Source organism: Carlito syrichta, unplaced genomic scaffold (assembly GCF_000164805.1).
Source record: "Carlito syrichta isolate Samal-C Ts95f unplaced genomic scaffold, Tarsius_syrichta-2.0.1 Scaffold213323, whole genome shotgun sequence".
NCBI classification, from domain to species: Eukaryota; Metazoa; Chordata; class Mammalia; order Primates; family Tarsiidae; genus Carlito; species Carlito syrichta.
This window is the reverse complement of record NW_007157419.1, coordinates 1-10,164: the sequence shown is the minus strand read 5'-3', so window position 1 is coordinate 10,164 and position 10,164 is coordinate 1. Positions and strand designations below refer to the sequence as shown.

At 39.3% G+C, this 10,164-nt stretch overlaps 1 protein-coding gene across 1 annotated transcript; it reads right to left on the bottom strand.

Moving 5' to 3' along the window:
* Nucleotides 1-252: 252 nt before the first annotated feature.
* On the bottom strand, nucleotides 253-8,095 carry LOC103253235 (contactin-associated protein-like 3). Its single transcript, XM_008051640.1, has 2 exons — nucleotides 7,822-8,095; nucleotides 253-505 (listed from the first exon to the last, which is right to left on the bottom strand). The coding sequence occupies exons 1-2, from the start codon at nucleotides 8,093-8,095 to the stop codon at nucleotides 354-356; spliced, it is 426 nt and encodes a 141-aa protein (XP_008049831.1). The 3' UTR covers nucleotides 253-353.
* Nucleotides 8,096-10,164: the final 2,069 nt, after the last annotated feature.

Below are 10,164 nucleotides of genomic sequence, written 5' to 3'. Positions count from 1 at the left end.
TCACAAGCTAATTGTTAGAAGTAGAAATTTATCTGTTGTAGAGATTTGGTTATCATATTTGATATTTGTTTCCTGTTTACAGTATATAGCTAAAATATATTTTCTTTTAATATTAAGTGAAAATATAAAGTTATTTAAATGGTAAATAAGCTTTCTGCAGATCCTTCTTTTTGCGTTGGAAAGAATAATCAGTGAAAGGTTTTATTTATTTTCTTTGCAAACTCAAAGGTATTTATTTCTTAAAAAGAGATACATCGTTTCTTACTATTAGCTTGGTTTAAAGATGACAAGAAACAGAGATGCAAAGCAATAAAGACAAAAATGGTCCCACGGTCAGTGTCATTCAGTTGCCTTCACTTACCTCCAAAATAATAGGTGACCCCTGAGTCCATCAGCACAGCCACCAGGGGGTGAATGGCTATGTCACCATCCACCACCAAACTCACATGGCTCCACTTCGCAGATAAGGACACGGAATGCCACTGCCCATCATTTAATCCAGCACCTGAGGAAATAAGATCAAAGACAACTCTAAATTGTGAATTTGTTAACACTTGGACGCCATTTGATTCCGATCACTGAAGAAGTCAGAGAACAGCGGTATTTACATATTTGTATGTCACTGAGAAAACAATCATCTTTCTTTAATGACAGGATTTCATTTATTATGACAATAACACATGAATGAAATTATTCTTCTTTCCGGAGTCACTATAATTAATTCTGATAATGCACTTAAAGGAGTTGAAATTTCATTATCCAATATACGTGTCAAACGTCTTTACCAGTGGGATAAAAAAATACACAGTTTAGTTCCATTCTCAAACACAAAATTTGCTTCCTTCATGAATCTCACAAAAATATTTTAGAAGGCTCAAGAAAGTGAGTGAGTAAATTTGTATCAAGAATAATTGTGAAAGGCTTTCTTTTTTTTAGAAAAAAATGTGATACATAATAATTGCACATATTTTGGGGTACAATAGGATTGAAATGGCGGGAAAAGATCACCGAGTTTCCCATTCAGGTAAACTCTGCTTTCACTCTCTGAGCTGTTTTACAACTTGGCAAACTGTAAAAACCTGACAGTAATGCAAAATCCTTTTCTTCCACAGAAATGCAAAATACTTGTGCGTAGTGGAGTGTATAGTTGGCTATAGAGCCATCTCATATCTGTCTGTAATTCATTTTAGCATTCCTTACCTGCCTCTGTGTGGTTCTTCGACTTTTCCTTTGAGCTGATTGTAATATCTTACTGTTTCTTCATTAATTAATGAATTGAAATTTGACATATGTTCATATGTTTTCTAACTGAACACAATATGATTATAGGTATGATTATCCCTTCTTTTAAAAATTATAATTCAATGTTTGATAAGAAAATGCTTCAGAAAGAACTAGAGGGGTACTTCATATCTACGAACACCATTTCTTATATATTTATATTCACATCCACATTACTCAGTGATTCGTAGTCTCGTACAAGAAAATGGAATCTCAAGACCCCAAGCTCGGTCTGCCGAAGGGAAAGTGAGGCTTGAAGCTGCCTTCTTTTTATTCCCAAATGGGTCACTGTCATTTCACGTCCACTTTATCTTTGTAAAATGTAGATTTACTGAGGGTAAGAGGAATGCATCATCGACGTTTTCCTCCACTTCCTCTTTTCACATGTGAAATGTAGATTCCCTGAGCTCTAATCAGGGCATCACTAAGAATGCAACCACTCACCTCCTTGCCCACACTGCCTTTTTATTTCCTTCCGCTGCTGCTGGCTCCCCCCACTCTAATACAGAAGTTCCCAAAACCCTCTGTGGAGAAAGGCACAGACCACGGATCCTCCTGTGACCTGTATTTCTTTTTCCCGGGCACGTCCTCAACCTTGGCGTGACAAGCCTCTGTCTCCTGAGACCTGCCTCAGTCACTTTTAGGTTTACAGTGTTAACTATGAAGTTAATGCTGTGAAATAATTTGATAACATAAGGAATTGTCTTTGATCATAAGTTGAAACATTAAAATATTTAACATCACTAGATGAATTCTGTGTTTCCTTTTACCTGGTAATACGTCAAAGATACATGCCAACGAATGGATTAAAAATGAGATTAGCTTCGTGAGGCCTCTTAAATTAACATTTCACTGATGTTTAAAATTAAGCAAAGTTCAAAACTGCTTCAGAAATCACATACATCATAATACACTCTAGTAGAAATATTTTTATGAAGTTAACATATTAGTTGAGAGTCTTAGGAAGCCTGTTCATTATTAAAATGACTCTGTGCTTGATTTATTTCCTTTGCAAACATGTACTTACATGAAGTTAATATTAGCATTTCAAAGTAGTACTTTTCTTAAAAATTAAACATTAATATTTCAGCTTTTCCTTTAACCTTCAGTGATGTATAAAACAGAAACACAAGTAATAACAATGCATAAGGAAAAATTGTTTTTAAAAATCAATCAAGATTACTGGATGTCTGCATTGTAAAACTAGGCATTGTCTAAATACAATCTCTAGGATTATATTTAATTCTACAGGTCTCTATGCCTTTCATGCTCTTTTAGTTTTTTATTTTTTGAGTTGGGGTCTCATTCTGTTGCCCATGCTGGGGGGCAGTGATACAATCATGGCCCTCTGCATCCATGGACTCAAGAAATTCTTTCACCTCAGTCTCTCGAGTACCTGGGACTACAGGTACGTGCCACCATGCCCAGCCAATTGTTTAATTTTCTGTAGAGATGGGGTCTTGCTATGTTGTCTAGGCGGGTCTTGAACTCTTGAGCCCAAGCAATCCCTGCCTCGGCCACCCAAAGTGCTAGGATTACAGCTCCTGGCCTTCTTTCAGTTATTTTACTATAATAAATTGTAGAAAATTGTAAGCAAGCAAATGACTGTCCATAAATGTGAATATTAAATTTTGTCAAAAAAATACAATTGATCTTTTTCCTGTTCCTCCCCCATTCCATATATGCCAGTTTTACATTATATGCAAATTCATTGTAGCTTACTGCTCATATCTTTGATTATTTGAATTCTCCTTTGAACCTGCTGTGACATTTACTGATTCCATCATTAACTCATGAGTTGAGTAAAATCTCTGACATATTTTCCTTACAATTGTATAATTTCTGTTGGTGCAATCTTTAAGAATATCTTTTGACAAATACAAGCGATCATTGCATATTTTTTCATGTCTATGAAAATATTTTTTCTTTTTGTTTATGCTATTATATTTGGCCTTCCATCATTTATACCCAAGAAAATCAAATACAGTGGTATCTATAACTATTTTAATGAGAAATTACTAAATAAGTAGTCACATACCACACAGATGTTATTTTAAACATGTTTGAATATGAAGATGCTTTTTTTTTTTTTTTTTGAGTTGGAGTCTCACTCTCGCCCAGACTGGAGTGCAGTGGCCGCTCGGACCTGCCGGGCTCCGGCGATCCTTCCGCCTCAGCCTTCCAAGTAGCCGGAATTACAGGCATGTGCTACCACGCCCAGCTGATTTTTTGATTTATTGTAGAGATGAGGTCTCACTGCCCAGGTGAGTCTCGAACCCGTGGGTTCAGGTAATCCACTCACCTCAGCCTCCCAAAGGCGCGGGATTACAGGCTGAGCCACCGAGCCCGGCTGAAGATGATTTCTTATCAAGAACTAGAGTATTTTAAATGCAGAGACAAAAATATCAGTCTCACAAAACCATGAGCTAAAGTGAAATCCTGCTGTGATTTAGGGACCCTAATTACATTAAATTCTAATTATTGTGCAACTCAGAGCTGGAGAAAATGCTTACTCAGACCTTCCTTGCACCTAGAATGTGTGCAACTCATTAGAACTACTGACTCGGGGGCGGGGGGAAGAAATTGTGGGCAGTCTGAAATGGGCAGAAGATATTACTGAATATCTTTTTAGTAGAAACATTAACTGATTTTATAGGGTTGTAAACCTTCATCTAAGTTTCTTGACAGCTGTGTAGTGACAGAAGTCAACTTGCAGAAAATTGAAAATAATGTATATAATACTTGTCCATAGAGATGCAAACTCTGTCCAGGGAAGGGTATTACCTTTCTCTGTGTACATTAAAAAGCTTGCTAGGTTTGCATCTATTTGCAATTTCACTTTAGAATTCCTTTTCTGACTACAGATCTTCCTTAAACAGGCTTCATTCACTGATATAAGGGTAAACACAAGTCTGAAAAAAAAAGTCCAACACACAGAAACTTCCTTGGTGCCAAAAGGGACAGACACTTTTACTCACTCTCCCATTTCTTAGAGTCTTTCCTTTAAAGCAGGGGTCCCTAACCCCCAGGCCACAGACTGGAACTTGTGTGTGACCTGTTAGGAACTGGGTTGCCCGGCTGGTGGTGAGCCAGCAAAGCTTCATCGGTATTTACAGCCACTCCCCCTCGCTCACACTACTGCCTGAGCTTCTCTTCCTATCAGATCAGCAGCATTAGACTGTCATAGGAGCGTGAACCCTACTGTGAAATGCCCATGGGAAGGATCTAGGTTACACACTCCTTATGAAAATTGAATGCCTGATGATCTGAGGCGAGCCTGCAGCAGCTGCAAGTACAGATTAACATTAGTACCGAGGTTTGACTGCACATCACCCCACCCTTCCCTTCTATGGAAAGATCGGTTCCTGATGCCAAAAAGGTTGATGGTTGTCCCTGCTTAAAGACACCTGTAATTGTAAATCTTCAAAAAACCTTATTTAAAAAACAAGTATTTCACTTCTTTCTAGTTTTACCCCAGGGATGTTTTTCTTAAGGCCCTGGAGACATTTCTTTGAGATGTAAACCTCCAGAAAGATGATGCCCCATCATAGTCTCCATCTCTGTAGGAGTTTAACTTTGGGGCTTGGCCCCAAGTTATAACCACCTGCTTGTCACAGAGATGAGTTTTAGTTTTTCCTTCAGATTAAGGTAACAAGTCAATAAACATGGTTCCCCAAGTTCCAGGTGAATTTAGGATGGACTACATGGAACAAATGCTGCTATCAAGTCCTCTTACTAGAAAACAAGCTATCCTGTCTCTGCCCAGCTGTATAAACAGATGAGATTCCTTTCTGTCTTTGCAATCACGTTAGCAATTGCCTGAAATGTGCCTCACAGTCTGGCTTAATGCTTATTCCATAATAAAACTATTTAATTATTTTCCACCTCGTGAAAGGGATTCATTAGGTTGATAGGCAGTTTTTATCTTTAATTATTTTTCCAACACCGATTCCCTCATTAATTAATGAGTTACATAAAATCTTTGCCACATGTTCATTTTGTATATGTGTGTGGGTCGTGATTTCACCTTCCTTGGAGAAAACCCTGTTTGTGAGGAAACAGAAAATAAATTTGCATTTTTAAAAGATATGAAGTATGTATGTCCTCTGAGTGTTTGTTGTGTCTCCCACAGACTACCCTGGATCAGAGATGGCTTGCCTGATTGTTCCCGAAATACTAAGATAAATCCCTGCCCTTTGAATTTCTTCTTGACAGGTCTCAAAATCCTGCTTTCACACAGAAACATCTAACAGCAGTCTAATCAAATGTGGACTTAAGTAGTCAAAAGGAATCTCTTTTTGAGTATAATAATCCCCTGGTCTCAAGGAAGACATCAGCTTCTCCTGTGCCTTTTTCTTTTTTAGATTCCCTTATGGTAAAACAGCAACAACAGGTGGCTCAGCCTGTAATCCCGCGCCTTTGGGAGGCTGAGGTGAGTGAATTGCCTGAGCCCGTGGGTTCGAGACCCGCCTGGGCAGCAAGACCTCATCTCTACAATAAATTAAGAAATCAGCCGGGCGTGGTAGCGCATGCCTGTAATTCCGGCTACTCGGAAGGCTGAGGCGGAAGGATCGCCGCAGCCCAGCAGGTCGAGGTTGTGGTGGCCGGGAGTGGCCACTGCACTCCAGTCTGGGCGACAGAGTGAGACTCCAACTCAAACAAACAAACAAACAAACAAACAAACAAAAAACAGCAACAACAAAAACTCAAAAAACCCTATTTGGTTCTGATGTCAGTTTAGTCATGATGCAGTTTTTGGGACTCAAATGTCCTCCTAAAATTGCAAATCCAATCAGCAAATCCAGCAGCTCTGTGGTTGTCAGTCTTGCCCACACCACCTTGCACACAAGAAGCAGATTAGTAACCATCTGTTATTACTCAGTCTGGGCTCATGGGATTTGAGCCCCTGACCTAAAAGTCCTATCAAAGCATCTGCCCAACAAAAGCAGGCCCAGCTGGGCTTGGTGGCTCAGCCTGTAATCCCACGCCTTTGAGAGGCTGAGGTGAGTGGATTGCCTGAGCTCACGGGTTTGAGGCCCGCCTGGGCAGGCGAGACCTCATCTCTACAATAAGTCAAAAAATTAGCCAGGCATGGTAGTGCACACCTATAGTTCCAGCTACTAGGAAGGCTGAGGCGGAAGGATCACCGGAGCCCAGCAGGTCGAGGCTGCGGTGGCCGGGAGTGGCCACTGCACTCCAGTCTGGGTGACAGAGTGAGACTCCAACTCAAAAAAAAAAAAAAAAGCAGGCCCTTGAAGAGCAGTAGGAATGAGAGGGCCGGGTCCGGGTGGCCATTGTGCAAATAAAGTCAGATTTCCTTCCTATTGTCCTCCCTGCAAATAAGACCTAAGATGTTCTAGTTTAAAAGTGAAAATAGCTGAGGCTTGGGAGGCTGGGTGATTTGCAGATCAGAAGGGTGGCGAGTGGAGGAGGGGAGATTCTTTCCAGGTGCCAGGTTGTCATCCTGGAATATCCACTGGCCATCCATGAAAGATTAGAAACTCTTGGTAACTGCTGGCATGTTTCACTAGAAGGCGGCAAGGATTATCAATTCCCTACTGTGGATAGACTCTTTCTCCCCCAACACACCAGGAGGGGAGGAAAGGGAAAGGAGAGGAGAAGCCAGAGAGGAGAGGGAAAGTGTGTGTCTCTGGGTGTTGTCCATGAGGTCCTGACTGTAAGAGGGAAACCCAAAAAACCCAGAGTTTATTTATTAAGAAGTGTGTATTTATTCTTACATGTTTAAACTTCAGTCTTGTTCAAAGTACTCTCTGTTTGATGCAGTACACCTATTGAGACACTTTTCCGCTGATCAAAACAGTTTCTGAACTTGTCAATTTTGGTGCCTTTTAGTGTTTTTTTTTTTTTTTCCCACTTCTTCCACATTGACAAAACAATTCCCTTTGATGGCTTTTTTCATCCAGAGAGACAAGACAAAAAAGTCGGGGGGGTGAGATCAGGTGAATAGGGAGGGTGGGGTCATGCTACTTGTGGTCAAAAACTGCTGAACACTAAAGGTGATGTCGGCGGGTGTGCTCATAAATCACCCATCACGGAACGGGCAAATGTGTTGAAAGAATCTCCCCCCCACCCTCCAAAAAAATTCACTGAAGTTGAATGCAGCCTCTCAGCAACTGTAGCTTGTACACTGATGCCGATGGATGAGTTCCTAGAATACTTACCTAGTGGGGAAAGCCTGTACTACAAGGGGCCTGTCCTCCATAAGATTCTGGTTTTTGGGGGTCTCCCCTTATAGTTCTTTGGGATACAGCCTGAGTATATGTTTGCCAGGAAGGAAGCTTAAGGGTGTTACATATTTTCCTTGTATATGGAGAGGTTTGTTTGCAGAAATGTCATAGATAGTCATGTTGGTCAAAGAGCACTTTCGTGATGGTTGGGTGTTCCATATATGAAAAGTCTAAAAGGAATTAACAATGCAGTTCCTCCACGTAGGGCCACTGAGTTGTCTCATTTATCAACTTATTAGCAAATGACTCATCAGCTGGCTGTCTGTGAGGCTCATAGAAGTATATCTATTACCTGCTGTGATGTTCCTCAATGACTGTCCCAGTTGGAAGAGGCTCAGTTTGAGTTTTCCATCCTTAAGAAAGAGAGCAAAACTCCCTGAACCATGTCGAAGTTCTCTGAAAAGCAAATATCCATCTCTGTTCCATGTTCGGAATTGAAAAATGACAGACACTTTGTCCTCCTCAGAGTTGCCCGGCAGGACCAGATAACTCCTGGGGCTCAGAACAGTCACAGGCTGTGGACATGAGAAGGACACCTTTCCCTGAAATAAAACAAAAGACCACATTAACCGGCTTCAGGTGGCTGGCGCTTATACCTAATTAAAGATAGATTTTACAAAGGCTTCTTATTAATCTCAATTGTATAAATGTGGCTGCTAAGGATCAAATCTGTGATATGTATCTTATCTTTTAACAGTAAGTATTGTTGCAATTGGACAAACCTATCCCTATGGCTTTTTGTGGGCGTGTTTGTATGAATGTATCCACTTCTCCACTTCTCAGCATGAGCAAGAGTCTCAATGGATTTTAATTCAGTAGAAGTTGATTCTATGCCAACTACTTTCCAGGCCCTGCGCTAGACCTGAGAATGTAGCAATGAACAGTACATCTCTGTGCCCTCAGATTGTCCTTCTGATCAATTTGGGCTTCCCTAAACAACATTCCTCAAAACCTCCTTTGTACCAGCTTTGCTATCTTACTGGTTCCCTCATTAATTAATGAGTTGGTTAAATCTTTGACACATGTGCATTTAATATTTGCATGAGTCATACTTTCAGCCTTGGAAAATCATATTTTGACACTGTTCCAAGAGTTCTTCAGATCTAATAGTTATGTACTAAGTTTCCTTTTAGTATTTCTAGCATGAAAATGTTAATTTTTATATAATCACTTGTGTCTCTATTTTCTTCTGTGCTTCTGAATTTCCAATCATTGTTACAAATTTTCCCACTCCCCTAGGTCTCAGAGATTTTCTTCCAAGATTTTGTGGTTGTTGTTGCTTGTTTGTTTCTCATCATCCTAAATGTTCATATCTTAGAGCACGTAAGAGTGAGCCTTGTTTGTTTTCTACTTTATTATTAACATTTGTTTGTTCAACAGAGTTTACGAAATAATTCATCCTTTTTCTACTGAACTGAGCCAAAGCCCTTGTTACTAATAGCTCTGCATATATACTGGGATCTTTCTGGCATCTCTGCGTTGTTCTAATGACTGGTTGATTCGTATCCAGTACCATATTGATTTTAGTACTGGCTTTTAGTATATTTTAGGATCTGGTGAGTCAAGTCAAATCTCACTGTTTTTCTTTATGTATTTGCTTTTGTTGAGCTGCTGGAAGGAAGGAGCAATTCTTGGGTATTTATTTACACATAGTAATTTTTAGTTCCAGAGGAAAAAAAACAGCATTTCAGCTTCTAGTTGAAATTCGATTAAATTATTTCTAGTAAGACACTATATATGATTTCAGACGAAAAGCATTCCCGAAGCAAGATAGATCATCTAGGGTCCTAGTTCTCAAACCTTGCTAAACTAGCTGAGTCATCTGTAGAGCCCCTAAAGGCTGAACCCAGACAAATGAAATCCCAGTCTGTGAGACCGGATCTAAGGAACAATATCCTTTACATTTCCACAGGTAACTACAAGACAAAGCCAAGTTTAAGAGCCACTCATTCGGGGGTTAAAACCACTTTCAAGACTGAATCACACTTTTTTTTTTAGAAATTCTTCCTTACATAATTCCGAAACAAATATAATTCAGTGTGTATTTTACAATAATCTTCAATACATGCTATAACTATATACATAAATCAAGACGTTTTCTCTTGGCTATGTTTTAAATTCTGCTGAATGAGAAGTAGTTTTTTTGTAAGAAAACATTGGTTGTAATGAATTAAATGCCAAAAGCTTAACAGGCACTGATCCATAGTATAAATTTAATCATTGGACTAATACATGCTTTTTATTTTATCAGCTGCAGATTTCTTGACCTCTTCATTTAGATGACCAGCTTCCTGCTCCCACAACAAAGAAGCAGAGTCTCTTGCCACAAATGAGTGATAATTAGTTGAACAAACCAATTCTGGCAACTGATTTTGCTGACAAAATATATTTTAAAATATTTTCTTTTAAAATATTAAAGCAACCACTTTCCTGTTTTTATAAAGAACACATGCAATTGCAATAACTCTCAGAACAGAACTCCTATATCTAATATCACATATCCATATGCACAATTAGAAATGAATTTTCTTTTGTATGACTTATACATTTTAATATCGTTATACAATGTAATTAGCAAATAGCTTTCTTGACGATGATATTCAGGACTCCAGATAAATTAGCATCATATCCGATT